Source organism: Ciconia boyciana, chromosome 1 (genome assembly GCF_034638445.1).
Source record: "Ciconia boyciana chromosome 1, ASM3463844v1, whole genome shotgun sequence".
Classification (NCBI taxonomy): Eukaryota; Metazoa; Chordata; class Aves; order Ciconiiformes; family Ciconiidae; genus Ciconia; species Ciconia boyciana.
Genome location: NC_132934.1, coordinates 13,992,401 through 14,008,534, shown reverse-complemented (window position 1 = coordinate 14,008,534; position 16,134 = coordinate 13,992,401). Strand labels below are relative to the sequence as shown.

General features: G+C 44.4%; 2 protein-coding genes across 9 annotated transcripts in view; one reads left to right on the top strand and one right to left on the bottom strand.

Annotated features, from left to right (window-relative positions):
* Window positions 1-485: 485 nt before the first annotated feature.
* Window positions 486-8,223, bottom strand: TMEM60 (transmembrane protein 60). 6 transcript variants are annotated; one of them, XR_012042009.1, is made up of 6 exons: window positions 8,077-8,223; window positions 7,351-7,471; window positions 3,462-4,125; window positions 2,956-3,074; window positions 852-932; window positions 486-683 (listed from the first exon to the last, which is right to left on the bottom strand). XR_012042009.1 is itself a non-coding variant. In XM_072858781.1 (4 exons), exon 4 carries the CDS (start codon window positions 4,081-4,083, stop codon window positions 3,679-3,681), a length of 405 nt encoding a protein of 134 aa, XP_072714882.1. In that variant the 5' UTR covers window positions 4,084-4,125; window positions 6,323-6,451; window positions 7,351-7,471; window positions 8,077-8,223; the 3' UTR covers window positions 3,458-3,678. The 6 variants fall into 6 exon arrangements, 4 of the variants coding, with proteins under 4 accessions (XP_072714882.1, XP_072714872.1, XP_072714903.1 ...); XR_012042017.1 differs by having other exon boundaries at window positions 532-680; XM_072858781.1 differs by lacking the exons at window positions 486-683; window positions 852-932; window positions 2,956-3,074 and adding an exon at window positions 6,323-6,451 and having other exon boundaries at window positions 3,458-4,125.
* Window positions 8,224-8,675: 452 nt separating this feature from the next.
* PHTF2 (putative homeodomain transcription factor 2) overlaps window positions 8,676-16,134 on the top strand; it is a 73,911-nt gene continuing 66,452 nt past the window's right edge. For 2 of the 3 annotated variants that reach the window (XM_072858699.1, XM_072858678.1), the window contains exon 1: window positions 8,676-8,816. The gene's annotated coding sequence lies outside the window, so the exon portion shown is untranslated. Of the gene's footprint in view, window positions 8,817-9,517; window positions 9,591-16,134 lie in introns of those variants that run through there. The other variant, XM_072858689.1, reaches the window with a different exon arrangement.

Here is a 16,134-nt window from a genome sequence, read left to right as displayed (position 1 = left end):
TGAAGGTGGGGGATGTATATGTCACACAACTGTATTTTTCAAGTATAAAAAGAACAGAAAGCTGGATACTGTTCTAAAATGGTGACAAATTGAGACAAGCAGTTTGAATAAGCAACTGAAAATTTTAGTTTCATGACCTTTCACATCTGCATTGAGTATTTTCCTTCATCAGAGAAGAGCAGATACTCACAATGTATGCTGAGGTGTTCAAACTTGTGTAAATGTGAAGAAATGATGTAGAATATATATCTTCATGTGCAATTATCAACATATATTGTTGATATATATATCATCACTATATGATAAATACTTCCAGTTTCATTTCAGAACAGCAAGCTTTTGAACTGTATGTTTAAACAAAGCTGCTGAAGGCAAAGTTCTCTCTTCCGCACCCTGCATCAGCTGCTGCAGGTAACAAACACAGTGTTCGCTGGCACGCTGGGTGCTTGCAGCATCATTTCCTTCTGCCTGTGTCTCGCAAATCAGTATCAGCCATCTCAGCATCAACTTCCCCTTTTCCCTGCCAGCTTCCTCAAATCGGCTTTTCACTCATTTTGTTCTATTTAATGAAGATCAGTCTGTAAATTTAAGAAGAAGAGCAAGAACTCATTCCATTCCAAAGATGTGCACGCTGCCTTTGAGAAGGGGGTAATTCCAAATAGTGGTAATTCCTGCAACAGCTTCTGGAAAGAAAGGTCACAGTTGGCTACAGCGTACTTTGTATCAGAAGTCCTTCTGGATGAAGTTCTGATAGCTCAAAAAAGCAAGGCTGTGTGTACAGAAGCGTCAGCACAGTTTAGGTCAGTTAAATCTGATACAAAATACTAAGTCAAAAGGGATGTTCCTCTTACCAAAGTATCTCTGTAAGGACTAGCAGCTTGCAAACTTAAGTCGGGCACTTCCAGATGGCTGCATCCTAAAACCATCTTGTGCTAAAGGAAATAAATTTGTGTGAGACTTCTATAGGACACCAGACAGAAACATCTGCTTCAGCTTTCACAATCACTGCCATTTATTTCAAGGTTTGTAAACCTTTTGGGGAAAAAAAAAAAAGCCAAACCCACAACCCAAACACTGCAATTGTCAGTCTTTTTCTATTGAATTAGAGGCAGCAATTAAAAGGAGATTTGGAACAATGGCATGTAATTCTAATTAATTAGAGATGCCCAACTTCCAGACAATAGTTACATCTGTGGAACAAAAGGGGTTTGTTAAGGGGGCAGAGTCACTGTTCCTGGCCCATCTTGCTAATAATATACCAAGGCCTAAGGAGGCTAGTTCTTATTCTCCCATCATGTGTCAAGTTGTAACGATCTGTTAACACCAGGGGCTTGACTGAGGAAAGCTGCTCTGCTCCTCTGAGCAGTGTGGGGTTTTTGATATCGTGTGAACAAGGCTTTTCTGATTTTTGTTCTGGGGTAGTAATCAGATGTGGGGAGGCTATGGGTGCTCGGTGCTGTAACATACCAGAGATGAGTGTGTGTATATATGTATTTGTGGCAATGTTTAAGTGGTTCATAAAAGTTTACCCCAATCGAAGGTAGGGCTTTAGACACTCTTTTTCTTCTCCATAAATTTTTAAAGCATTGCAATAAAAGTTCCATGTGAGGTCTAGCTTGCCTGCCATGGGCCATACCTGGAATATTGCATCCGGGGAAGCTCAGTGACCCTAGTTTCCATTTGACAGAACTGAAGAACTGCTTAAGAGACCTAAATTGGATGTACAAATTAAGCATATTCTCTATACCATATATATACACACATGCTTACACTTAAATAGGGCATGTATATGCCTGTGCTTGCTCTCTCATCCTCTGTATTCAGCAGGCCCAAGAGCATGTACCAAGATGGACACTCTGCCCCCCTCCCCTTGGGATTAGCTAATCCTAATCACAAGCACCATTTTAACTTGAAAAGTCACAAAGACAGTGAAGGAAGCCAGTTCTTCACAGGAACCTTGTATGAGTGGGTAAAAAGTCTCTCAAACACAGAGCAAGGTCCTTCGGTGAAGTATTTTTCAGAACTAAGTAGGGCACAGATACACACCTCCCCAAAAGAACTGTTCCTGATAGGCACTGAAGGGAAGAGAGATTTCTAAGTGGTAGTTTCAGCTCTGCATAAATTATGTGATGCTTGAAAACTGGGGCTGAGGACATGGATTTGCTTAGTAGAAGTTGACACTTTTATTATAAAGGGGTTATAAAGATTTTGCATTTTAACAGCTAATGATTAGAAAGATTTTTTTTTGTCATTCCTTGGTTTCTCCTTTAGCAAGGTAGTAGGACAGTCAACCACTCTGAAGCAAACATGACTTAACTTCTTTCTAAAGATCATTTGTTACCTTATGTGCTGAACTAAGATCCATTGCCTCAGAATGGAACAGGTTGTTTTCTTAGATAAAGCCCTTTCAGCAGCCTCCAACAGTATGGTTCCCATGTATTTATGCCCACATCTGTGTGACTGAACAGCAAGCAGAAAATCCAAACACTTCAGGAAGATTATTTTTTTTAAAGGACAAATACAGTGGAATGTACCTCATATTTTATTTGTGAGACACTTTGTTCTAGTCACTTCTTGTTACCTTAGACTGTTTTTTTTTCTGGGCTCTTTTCATTCACTATACTCTTTTGTACCTAGGAAATGTAAATGGATCAGTATCTTCAGCATGCACATTAATAATGTCCTAGATGACTTTTAAATTTGAATTTGGTGTTACAGTAGCTCTTGGAAGAGCGCTTTTAGCCCACAAAATATGCTCATCATTCCAGCTCTTCCCAGAAGTCCCATTCATTGCATTTATTATTTGAAGTAGAGTTCATTTACTCACATCTGAGGTGCCAGCACTCCATAAAGCCAAGGCTTCACCCCCAGAGATTTAATATACTAGGGCATTAAAAACCATCTTCCTTGTTAAAGTACCACTTCCCACAGGTACAAAGGCATTACAGAACTCACCCCGTAGCTTCAGTCTTTCACAGCACTGGTGATTTCTCACTTGGAAAGGTAATCACCGTTGTCTCCCTCTTCTCTGGATCTTGGACTGCTGGCACAGTTCAGCTACTAGCTTTTTTTCCCTAGGTAAACATACTGGTTATTGTCTGTTTCAGCAGCTTAAGGTGCTTATTTTTAGTCTTTCAGACTAGAAGTGGATTCTCACTGTCAAAAAGAAAATGCCAAATCACTTTATTCCTTTTTTGCTCTTATTTGACAGCTATCAATTGTTACTTGTTCTTAAAGCAAGTTTAGCACATAATAGAAGTTACTGTTAACTAGTTATTTCTTGAGTGACAGTATAAGTAGTAGAAAACTTAAGTCTTCTTTCCAAGGGTTACCCAATGTGCTGAATGCTCTGGGGTAGAACATTTGTGGTTCCTTTGAGAAGATGTTCTACCTGCATGTGAAGAGCCTGTATCTTATTCCATGTAATAAATAACAATAATAATTATATTAGAACAGCTTACCTTGAACAAATACTTTTATTTACAAGAGCATATGTGACAGTTTTAAAATAAAAAAATGGAACAAGTCTACTTTCAGTCTCCAGCCTGGTTTAGATAAAGTGTCCAGTTTGATTGATTTCTTATTTGGCATTCTAATTTGGAGATTAGGTTTGTGGCAAAGTTGTAATAATCCAGTAATTTGGTACCAATCTCAACGTTGAAAACCACATAGTACAGCTTAGTCTCTTCGTGCATAGAAGATGTTATATCCAAGTTCAACCATACCCCCAATAAGCAAGGCCCACAAAGGGATAAACACATAGGCTAGTTTCATTGTAGTAAATCGTTGCAGTTTAGCGCAGAGGGCAAGGCAGAAGGCTAACTTCAGTAGCATCGCAATGAGATACCAGGCTTTTTTCTTGATGTTTTGGGAGCCATTGCGAGGGTCGAAGCCAGACTTGCAACGTCCAGCCATTTTTACAATTAACATAACTAGAAGAATAGTATCAAATATCCAGACTGGAATAAAAATGAGGAACCAGTTCCACGGTGCCTTCTCATCCAACTTTAGCACCAGCATGATCAGGAAGAGTAACGTAAAAAGCCATGTCAGTAGTACTCTTTGCGCCAGGGACATTCTCATTTAAACAGCTTTGAGAGGAAGTCTTTCACTGTCAGCAACAACCTAACAAAACAAAAGAGTGGGGGAGGCATCAAAAGATGTCACTACACAATCATTAGGCATATTCCTTAAAGGAGACCAACTTCTTGTTCTTGCTTTCCCACCCCTTCTGACCTCACCTACATACTGCTTCCTAGCATTTCTTTTATAACTGCCATTCTCAGTGAAGCACTCTGTTCTGGTCCTGCCCACCATGAAATTCAAGTGCCTGAAGTCAGCTGCGTAAACTGCCTTAGCCTAAATTTGTTCTGTGAAACAAGTTATGCTTTAATCCTAAACTAGCTGTCAAACTCATTTAGGGATTTTTGTATGCTAAGAATATGTTTAGATCCATTCTCCTCCAGTCCTGAGGCACTCATAGTTAACACTTGAAAATAAACCTAACAATTCTCTCTCTATGACAAAATAATCATAGTAAAATGTAAACCAACTAACAAGCACAAGTAACAAACCATCTGAAAGATCCTGTGGTCTGCAGAGCTGAAGTGACCCAGGCTGAAATTGAGCCAGTAAGCACCACTACCACTTTCTGTCAAGCAGCAATCTTAAAACTACTAAAAGCTACAAATAATGTTTGCTTTCTGGCACGTATCTAAAGTAGGCAGACACTGGCTGGCAGGAACACTATTTAGGTTTATTGGCTTGGTAGCATATTTAAATTTCTATGTAGTCATGATGAAAGAAAAACAAGGACAAGTGCATCTGCCACTACAGTCATAAAAGTTAGTATTTATATTCCTAACCGAAAGGCTTTTACCACCGCATCTGCCAGAAGCTTTTCACTGCAAGTATAAAACATAGGGGTGAGAACTATGGTCTTCCTGAAGATTTCATGCTGCCCAGATGGATAATTAATATATACCGGTGAAATGGTGCTGAAATAGGTTTCTTAATTATTTTAAAAACTTAAGATTTTTAGAAATTTGATAATTCCCTTTAGAACTCATATCCTTTCCCTTGAAATAAGAAACTGAGCTTTGATTTGTTCCAGATTACAAAAATATTTAAATTACTGAAAGTGAGATGATGTGTTCTGAAGCATCTAATCCTCACCACCAGATGCCATGAGGGAAGGACAAGACCTGCTTCCCTTCTGTCTCCCCAGTGTCCCTGGCCACAACCTGCTGCTGCTTCCTCTGCGTTACTACTGATGCAAACAAGATCACCCAATTAAGCCTATTAAACTCACTGAACAAGCAGAAATCTATTAGCACCTTTTTCTTTTTAGCTGGGTTAGTTTTTTGCCAGATTAGCAAGTTGAACCAACTTCATGCTCAGATAAGCATCGGAACCAGGAGGAGGGAAGTAAAAGCTGCTGGCTTAGCTGGTTAGGAGATGACCTGATACATTAGAGCTAAGGGATAACAATTTTGTACACCACTAAAATTGCCCTACAATTTATATCTGTGTCTTCTGATACACAGTTCAACAGACCTACTTTTTTGTTCAGTCTAGGTTGGAAGTTTCAATGGATTTGATTTACTGGATAGTAGTGGGATTGCTTTTAAGGAAAAGATCCAGTTTAGCCTAAAATAATTTAAATTGGAGTTACTGTCGGTGCATCCCCTCCCTTGTGTTAGGGCTGACACTTGTGTGACCCAGAGCAGGCCAGTTCCTTGAGCTGAACTAGCAAAAACCAAAAAAGTTTAAAATAGGATTTTTGTAGTTTGCTTTTTGCTGTCTCAGTTCTGCTCAGATCACCAAAGGGTCTGGTGAAAGCCAGTTATTGGCAGGGTGGAACCGAGACCCCCTCCTTAGGGAAGGGGTGAAGCTTAGCAGTGATGCTAAGATAAGAGTTAATTGCTAAGTAGACAAAAAACTGGAGGAGGTTTAGATAGCATTGCTCTTTTCTTGTTGTAGAAACATACCTAAAGCAGCTGGCAGGTGCAGAGGATTACAGAACAATTACTATGACCTGCCTGAGTTATTTCCAGTATTTTGAAAACATTCCCAATACTCTCAAGTGCAAGTCTGCGGCTAAAGTGAAGAGAGTAGTGATCTGAAACAAAGTTTCACCATTTCCCTTCAAGAGAATGTTTTTGAAAACTAGTTCTAGAAATCAATGCTACAGATGCTACAAGAAGGAGAATCTCGTATTAGCAAACTGGAGAAAGCAGAAACCAAACAGACTGGAAACTTGGGCCTGAAAGGAGAAAAGGAATTCAATACTGTTAGAAGTATCAGGTTATCAGATACTCACAGAAGGTGCTATCAACTGTCTCTGGAGGAAATAGAAAGCTCCTGAAGATGTATTAGATGGGGCTACTCAATTTGAAGGTTGCTCGGTCAATGAAAAGATTTTCAGTTTTCCTGAGTGTTCAGAACCACTCTGTAACAATTTTAAAAAGCACAGGCAGAAAACTCAGCATGGGACATTATGCTGCCTTTCTTTGACCTAATTAAGAGATGTAACTGCAAGATTGGGCAGGACTGCAAGGCTCCATTAGGCTTTTAGAGGCTTTTTTTGATGAAAAGTTAGAAGCTTTTTTTGATGAAAACTCAAGAAAATCCAAGCATACTTTTGAGATCTTATAGCCCTATAGTCCAAGTAAAGGAAGCTACCAAATTTTAAAGACTGACAGCTGGGGATACAGCTGACATAATGATGAAGGGGTTGATTACATGGAGCACTTGACCATCTCTCATTAGGAAAGAAAGGAGATTATCGACAGATTCTCAGCTGGAGGCCAGCTATCACAACAAGATGGTTAACACTGGAAAAAGGATGCAGATATGATACAAGTCTGAACTAGCTCTTCTGTGAAAACACTGAAGGAATGTCAAAGGCAGAGTGTAAAAATAAAAAAAGCTCTCGACTCCTTATAGGACTCATGTAATTAGTAGGAAGTAAAAATTTTCAGTAATGAGAAACACTATCTAGGCAGCATTACTGACCTTGGTGGGATGATCTACATAATTAGAATATTATGATCCCTAATTATATCCTGTTTAGAAGGAACAAAACAAAGAGGAGGGAAACTTACACGTGACATTCAGCTCAATACTAATGATAACACAGATCTATAAATTTAAATCTTGAACATTACCTAACAAAGCTCAGAAAATGCTATTATACTGAAACCAAATTAAATAAAAATCTAGCTTGATTACATGACATTTTACAGCCGATTCAGTAGGTAATTTAACACCTAGAAAGAAATATTTCAGTAGCCCTGTTTTAAGACCACATTTAAACTAGTCTGATATGAATACATGTTAGATACTCACAAGTTCTCCTTGCAATTGGTGCATTCTTAGTTCAGGTAGTCTACGCAGACTTAAAAGTGTAAATAAAGTCGAACTACAACGTCCCCTCGCCCAGAGCGCTTGCCCAGAGTGCCGAGTTTGGCTGAAACCCAACGAATTCAGAAACTATTTAGAGGACCAGAACGAGGAAACCGGCAAACCAGCTAAGGGTGCCGGGCGAAGCAAAGCCTGCGGCAGCATTTAACAGCGCCTCGCGGTCCTCTGAAGAAGGCTCTTTCCAGCGCAGGCCCCAACCAGTCTTGGCGGGCACGGTCGCTGTCCTCGACCACCTCCGCCCGACGCACGCCAGGGGGTGCCGGGGATCGCCTAGCGCTCACTGCCCCGGCCGGCGGCAGCGGCTCGGAGGGCGCGGGCCGACCCCCGCGGGGCTGTGGCTCAAGCAGCTGCCGGACAAGCAGGGCAGCGCCCAGCCCGGAGCTGCGCAGGCGGGGGAGGCCGCGCGTCTCTCCCGCGCCTCCTCACCCCCTTTTGGGGAGGTGCGGACCGGCTGACCCCAGGCCCCCCGGCCTCCTCGGCATCCCTACTGCAGCCTTCCTCACCGGCCCGCCGCCTTCCTCAGTCCCTCCCTCGGCCGAGCCGGCCTTCCCCCGCGGCTACCCCTGACAGACCCGCTTCCCCAGCCGTGGCAGAGGCCCTGTCCGCCTGAGCGAGGACAGGCCTGAGGCGGGGGCCCCCCCCGCCACCTACCGCACGGGCCCGGGCCGCCCTGCGCCGCTGCCGCCTCCCCGCGCAGGATCTCGGCGCATCCCCCTCCCGCCGGGCTACGTGGGGCCAGCGCGCAGGTGAAGGGGCGGCCGGGCTCTCCCCGCCCGCTCCGCCACAGGAAACAGACCGCCTTCCTCACCCCCCGCCCCCCGCTGCACGTCCTGCCGCGCCCCGCTGTCACTGGGTAGCGGCGACGTCGCTCAAGTTAATCCCCGCCTCCCCCCTCAGCTACTCGATCGTGGCGACGCCCATCAAGGTCAGCCAGCCCCCTCACGGCCGGTGGCCGTTCAGCCTTGAACCCACCCCCCTTCATTTGCTTCGCCGCCAATTCGTGCAGGAGGCTGTCTGTTACACTGGCCCCGCCTCTGCCCTGGGGAGATGTCCGTCACGCACAGCCCCGCCTCCCTCCCGCTCTCGTTGGACAGCGCCGCCGCCAGTCACGCCTCGCCCCCACCCCCGCAGGCGGAGGGGGCGCTGTTGGCTACCGACCTGCGCCCGGCCCCGCCCCCGGCTCGGCGGCGCGCGCCCTCTCGGGTGGCGCGCTGTTGCTGCCGCTGCCGCCGCTCGGGCGCGCGCCTCCTCATCCTCCTCCCCCCCACTCCCAGCTGTTGCCTCGCGCGCGCCCGCCCGCCGCCTTCTCGCCGTCTCGCGCTCCCCTCGCTGCTGTTGTCTGCGGCGCGCGCTGGCCCGCTTCGCCGCCTCGCCGCGGCACCGGGCGACCGGTAAGGTCGGGACCCCACCCGGGCAGCGGCGGGGCGGGGGGGGCGGGCGCGGAGGCATCTCCGCCCCGGCGGGAGGGGGAGAAGCGGGGCGCCAAGTTCCCCGCGCGGCTGGGGAAGGGCCGGCCGGCTCGGCGGGGGCGGGGGAGGCGGCCGGAGCGGCTTCGGCGGAGGAGCCGGGGCGAGGCGGGGGTGCCCGCTCGGTGAGGGGAGACGGGGCGGGGGGGGCGCCCGGCTGTGCGGGGCGGGGGGCGGCGGGGCGGTACGCGGCATCGCCGGCGGGGCGCGGCGGAGCCGTCTGCCGTGGCTCCCCTCGCCCCTGGCCGGGCGGCGAGAGCGGGTCCGCTGCCAGCCCGCCGCCGCGCCGGGGGCCTCCCGCCCCCGCGGGGTCGAAGCCTGGCCTGGGGAAGGGCGGGAGGCCCGCGGCCTCCGCGGCGCCGAGGTCCCCCTGAGGCGGGAGCTGGCGCGGGTGCCCGCGCCGCGGCGCCCCCCGGGCCCTTCCCGCCGGGGTGGTGGGGGTCCGAGGGCGGCCGCTGGGCGGGCCCTTCCCGCCCCGCCGCGTAACCGCATCAGGTGTGGTCTGCTCCCGCCGCTGGAGGGGGGGCCGCGCCGTCCCGGTGAGCCTTCGGGAGCCGGGCTTGCTGGCCTCCCATTGCTAAGTTTATTGTGGGGGGTAGAGGTCCAGTTATGCGTTCAAGGCTCGAGCTGCTGGCCGTTTCCGTAGGCGTTATTCCTACTTGCTAAGTCTGACTTCTGCTGTAACACACCTTTTCCTGGGTAAGTTGCTTTAATGCATCTTGGGCTGCTTTCATGCCTGTGTCAGGGGATAGGACTTCTTTTCTCCTTTCCTTCCAAGGTCCTAAATTTCGGCATCTTCAGCTTCGTCTCTGACCTTGTCTCCTTCTGTATTCTTGTATTTTACATGCCTTCCTCTTCTTTTGGTGCTTGCTTTCTTATTCCTTGTCCCATTTTTTCCCCTTTCCACCCTAACCCACTGACAGCCTGTCTACAGCTTATGTGTTGTCCTTGATTTTCCATTTGGGAATCTAAATGTTAGGCTACTTCCCATGAGTTAAAATTTCTTCTGTTGTGTTCATTTCCCTGGTGTTTTATCTGCTGTCTTTTCTATGAGAAGCAAAGGAGAGAGCAGTGGGGGAAAATGTTTACGCAGTAGTGGAACTATCCAGGTGTTTCCTTCTTTTACTTTTGTTTTTCGTACATACTCCCTGAGTGCATGCGACTCAGGTGTATCAGATTCAGTGACAGTTTTAGTCCGTATTCTCAAGCTCCATGCTTGGTATTTTGTCTTTTACTGCTTTTACGTGTTATTGGTCACTTGAAAAGTAATGCTGCCGAGTCTTGCATTTTGTTCCAAATTTGCTAGTGTCTTATCCATCTGTCATATAATTAACTGGAAAAAGTAATTAATTGGAAAACCTGACTTGTTGAAAGTACTTTAATTAAGGTTCTGAAATTCTTTGTGATGAAACATTCCTACAGAAAATACAGCTGGTTTTACAGTTTTGACACACGCATTCTCTAATAGGAATGAGGCTAAATACAATGTGTCGTCAGTAATTTGCCTGCTTATGTCTTCCTGTTGATGCTGTTAAACACATGGTGGTGTCTGTTTTATCAGGGAGAAGTGCATCACTTGAAATACCCTGTTAATCCTAGGAGGTGAATCCTAGTATCTTTAGCTGCACTTACAGTGGATACTAAGTGGCAGAAGGATATATTTCTGTTATACACATTAGTGCTTGGCATGAGACATTTTTATTTTCCTGGGGTTAGAGGCTAAAAGCGTTCTGTGAATAAATCTCTGGGTTATAAATAGCTGTATGTATTTGGCTATTTCTGTAGCTCTGAAGGTTTTGGTGATCTTCTTTGATTTGCCTCTTTATTTGTAACTCCCTGGAAAGGATAATCCTTTTCTCAGAAGTCTTATTTTTGTTCCAGTAAGGTGTTTATGAACTGGTGTGTGTACGCACATCATACTTCTGTCAGTTTTGACTTTTTTTTTTCCCCCCAGAGCTCTACTTTACAATATTTGCAAACAATTTTCATTTCTGAAGTTGAGGGTTGAGAGCGATACTTGGAACCGGTGTGTTTAAGATCCTGATCCCTGTTTGAAGTGGAATGTTTGTGCAGTTGAATTTTCTGTTGCTATGTTTTGCTGCCAATGTATGTTTTTATTCTGGATATAAATACTATGAAGGATAAAACATGAACCTGAGTAATCTGAAAAAGAATTTGGAAACCTAGTTAGTTTAAGTCAATGCTTGTAGTAGAATTTTTTTCCTCTTGTATTGTGTGGAATGTGACATACAAATAAATTGTCAGTGATTGTTGGGAAGTCCACAGAGCATTTCAAGTATTCTGGTAGGACTGGATTTCTCCCAAAGCAGAGTTAGCTCAGCTTGTCTCAAAAAGTTGGTCCCAGCTGTATCCATAGCTGCCTAATATTGGTGTGAATTCTGGGAGAACTCAAAATCCTGTAGGCTTTGAAATAGGGAACAGAGTATTGATGTTGTATTAGAAGGGAGGCAGAGGTGCATGAAAAAAGACTTGCAGTCAACTTTGTGGCGGTTAACCAGGCAGCGAAGGGTGGAGCAGCTCTTGGAGTGGAACAATGCTGTTCCTGCCACAGCTGGCAGGGGTCACTGGAAAGCAGTGGACGTTGTTTCTTTCCCAGTTCTCCGAAGTTACATATACTCTCTTACCAGGCTTTTTCTAGATAACGTATCTTTTACTTGTTTATAGTAGAAATTGTGTTAAAGAAATAAAAACATAATTTTTTTTTCCTTTTCTCAGGACCCCTGTGAGTGAGAGTGATGACAGGCCCAGAGTTGTTTTTTTTTGTCTGTGAGGAAGTTCTTTTCATAATAAACAGCATGCTCTACGGATTCATCACCAAACAGTTTATGTGAATTTTCAGCTAGACTTACTAAGGACACAAAGCTTGTACAATTACTTTCTTTGTCCGTCTTCTCCCATTTGAGTAACTTCTTTAGTCAGTCAGATGACGAAACCAAATTTAATGGCAACTGAAAGACATTAAGTACCTACACTGGGACAAATTTTTATAAAACTTTTGACAGATAGCGACCCAAATTAATATTCCCACCCGAAGAAAGGCAGTTATAATCGAGTCCCTTCTTTCTTCAGAAAGAGAGCAACTGCTGGCCAGTCTACGTCCCAAGCTCTGAGCCATTGTGGTGCGTACTGCTACTGGCCCAGCCAAATAGTTGGCGCAGCTGGTAATATGGGTGGGGGGCAGGAAAAAGGTGTTGGGTGAGATGGAGAAGGACAGCAGGGAGCCATGGTACACTGGTAAAAACAGACAGACTTAATTGCTTCTGCCCACTCAACAAGGTAGGCCTGTTTTTTTCTGTAATGTTTTTTTTGTTTTATGAAGGGAACAAAACAAAACTCTTTTAGGATACCTCTGTCAGAGGTACTGCCCCTTTTGACTGTTCAAGGACAGTTGACCACTACTTACTCTAAGATATGTAGTGGTGTGAAAAATAAAAGACTTTGAAAGCTTTAAATACCATGTTTTCTCCCTTAAGTTTACTGCGCTGTTATTCATAAAGGTCCTTCTTGCTGGGTACAGAGGAAACGGTTAACTACTTGAAGAAGTTTTATTCAAATTTAAGGAGAATACAAAGAGCTTAATAAAGTGCCTGTAGGGGAAAAAAGAGTTAATGGTAATGAGGCTATAATGTATTACTGTGTAATGTTTGGGTATGCTCTACATGAAATCATAGAATAATTTAGGTTGAAAGGGGTCACTGGAAGTCATCTATCTGGTCCAACCCCATCTCAAAGCAGGGCCAGCTTCAAAGTTAGAGCAAACATGTATATGTATATAGAGATACCCATTATGTTCTCAAGAAATTTGGAAATATAGCTTATGTTTGTGGGTTTTTTTTAGTTGAGGGGAAGATATCAGAGAGTTCATAGAGGTATTCTCTTGTTTCTTAATTTAAATGTGTAAAGGGGATTTTTTCCAAATTCACTTCTGCTGGGAATACTCTTTAAGTGAGACATGTAGTGTTCAGTATTTAATTCTTTGTTCGTTTGAGGTGGTCTTGGTAGACATACTCCAGAGAGACTAGATGGCTTCCTGGAATGAGTCCAAGCATTGGATTGAACTCCTGTTTGCGACTACATTTGTGGCTCTTGTTCTTAAAAAAAAAAAAAAAAAGCAATTGCAAAGTGGGAGAAGAAATTAAAGCAATATAGCATCAAATATGAAGTCATGCAAGCCTTGCATTTTGGACGTTGGCCAGCGCCAGATGCTTTTGGGGGTTAGGTGGTTGGCAGATGCCAGCCTGGCAGCTAAACACTCTTCATGTTGAGCTGTCTTAAGGGACAGTTTGTTCTGTGCTTGCCGTGTTGCTCATATGCTTTCCTTGGTATTTGCTACTGGCTGTTGTGGGGTTGGGTTAGGTAGAGAGTTTGTATGGCCAAATACAGTCCGGTGATCTCTTTGGACATTTTCTTGCATCCTGGGTCATGAAGCTTGAGATTCCCTCAGCTGTGTGTTTATTTTTTTCTTATTATTGTGTGTTTAAATAGCTGCTTTCTTTTTGAATCTGAGTAAAATCTTGGCTTCAGTGACTTCCTGTGGTACTGAGTTTAACAGTCTAATTATGTGTTGTAATATAATATTTCTCTGTTAAAAGTTTGGCTTTGTTGTCCTCTAAGCTCAGTTAATGAATGAAGTTCCCTGTATTATTGGAAGCTGTTGTTTTCTTGACTATGTTTTCTGTATATTTCTTAAAGTCTCAATTTATAATTCCTTATTTTTCTGTTCATACTTGCCTGTCTCAACAGGAGAGTCTTTCAAGTGGTTGATAATTCATAGCCTTTCTCAGAACACCTCCCCCTCTCCCAGTATTTTAATATTCTTCTTCAAATAAAATACATGCATTTCAGGTCAGATTGCACAACTGATCAACAGAGCTGTACTGCAGTGTTTTCCTTGTCATTCCTCTTTTATTCAGGTGTCTCTGTGCTCTCCTGACTGTAGGATATTGAATGGAAGAGCTCACTGAGCTGACAGATTTCCTTTCTGGATTTGAGATGCCCGATTTTAAAGCTTCCCACTTCCCCCCCCACTTATAGATATTATTTGCATTATTGATACTGAATTCTGTTTATGTTGCCTATTCATTGTTAAAGTTGATCCATCTTCTTAAGCTTTGCTAATGTAAGATTAATTGTCATCTGGAAATGTTACTACTTCAGGCTTTCTTTTCTTCTCTGATGTATAAAAAATAACTATAGTGAGCACTGCTGGACCTATTTACAGAAGCTTGAGGTTTGGAAATATAGGGCAGGGCTCAGTTCACACCATTTAAGGACTTGACTTCGGCAGTACTTAATAAAACTCTAGGCTGCTGGTCTAAATAGGGGGAGGAGGAGAGGGGAAACAGTCTTAATTAGTCCAGATTCACTCTGTTAATGGTACTTCTGAAGGCTTGCAGGTGGAGATCCAGAGGGTTCAATTTGGCTTCAGTCAGAGCTGCCTCACTACTGGGATGGCATTAGTGCTCATCTTATTCTGCGGTGCATAGATCTGTGGAGCTAATTCAGGTGAAAACTTCTCATTTACTTAGTAATGGTAGTCAGATCCTTGAAGCTGTCTCCTGTGCGATGGGCTCCGATGCTGGTAAAAAGAGGGATGGAAGCTGGTGGCTGAGGAGGAGGGTGGACTGTGGTAATACTGGTTTAGAGTGGTTAAAACAGTTGTGAAGCCTTACTAGGCCACCCTGACCTTCTCCATCTGCTCTGTGTGGACCTTATGTGTCTTTAGTGAGTGCTTTCTTCTGCTGAAAGTTCCCTCTTACGAGTTCTGGGAACGAGCAGGAATGTGGGGCATCTGTATTTATTTGTAAGCTAACATTAGCTGTCAGCGCCTGATGAAGCAGTGGCGTGATGAGCGTCTGCGTTCGTCTTTCTTGTAAAAGTCTAATGGTTAGCATACTTAGAAAGTTGGAAGTCGTGATTTCTGGGTGCCACTCATCCTGAGTGGCTTTAACGTCAAACTTCCAGAAAGAGCTAGCCACCAGGGCATGTGTATACTGAATGATATCCTGAGTGTCTACCTCTGTCACTACTGGGTGTTCAGGTATGTGAAAGCTAGAGGAACATAAAGAAAGCAGACCGGGAAGATTTAGTCTGAGTTTAGTTTTGGGATTAGGACACTTTTATGTGAAGGAGAATGGGGGTTACCGGATGAGCCTCCTAGGATTTGTGTGCACTTTGCCTTGGACTGACACTGAATGGAAGAGCTAGCAGACCAGCTGTGTGCGATCCAAGGAGCATCTAGGCACCTGAGCAGGCAATAAATAGGCCATTTTATTCAGGCTGGATGCTGCTATTAATCTTTATTATCCAGTTAGCCTATTGCAATGAAGAATGTTAACCTCAAAATTTTGTTCAATTTTCTGGCTGGTTTTTGATCCGTGGCAATGTTTGCTTTTCACAAAGAGCAGTCTATTTAGAAGTCTTTGACATCCTTCCAAAGGCTCTTTGAAAGTCCACGTTTTATCACTTGCTCTTGTTTATCAGTTAGTTTGACATGTTCAGAAATACTGATAGACCAAGACATGATCTTCCTTTGCAGAAACTGCTGATTAGATCCTATCAGATAGTCTTTCAGGTATAATGGTGTTCTATTTTTAATGATTGTTTTGAGGAGCTTGCCAGATACACATGTAAGGCTTGTTACCCTGCAATTCCTTGCTTGGGTCACTCCAGAGACTTTTTAAAAAATACAGGCTCAGCCTTTGCTACTATGTTGTTGTGGTTTAGCCCCAGTAGGCAATTAAGCCCCACACAGCTGCTCGCTCACCCTCCTCCCTCGTGGGATGGGGGAGAGAATCGGAAGAGCAAAAGTAAGAAAACTCGTGGGTTGAGACAAAGACAGTTTAATAATTGGAGAGAAAAAAAAAAGTAATGAAAAGGAAAACGAGAGAGGGAGAGGAACAAAACCCAGGAAAAAACCAAGTGATACAACCACTCACCACCCACCAGCTGATGCCCAGCCCGTCCCCGAGCAGCGATCGCCAGCCCCCGGCCAACTCCCCTCAGTTTCTATACTGAGCATGATGTCATATGGTATGGAATAGCCCTTTGGCCAGTTTGGGTTAACTGTCTTGGCTGTGCCCCCTCCCAGCTTCTTGTGTGCCTGGTAGAGCATGGGAAGCTGAAGAGTCCTTGACTAGTGTAAACATTACTTAGCAACAACTAAAACATCAGTGTGTTATCAACATTGTTCTCATACTAAATCCAAAACACAGCACTATAC

Bases quoted from the DNA above. Each gene is read 5' to 3' on its own strand.
- TMEM60 (XM_072858781.1), bottom strand. From the start codon at position 4,083: ATGAGAATGTCCCTGGCGCAAAGAGTACTACTGACATGGCTTTTTACG.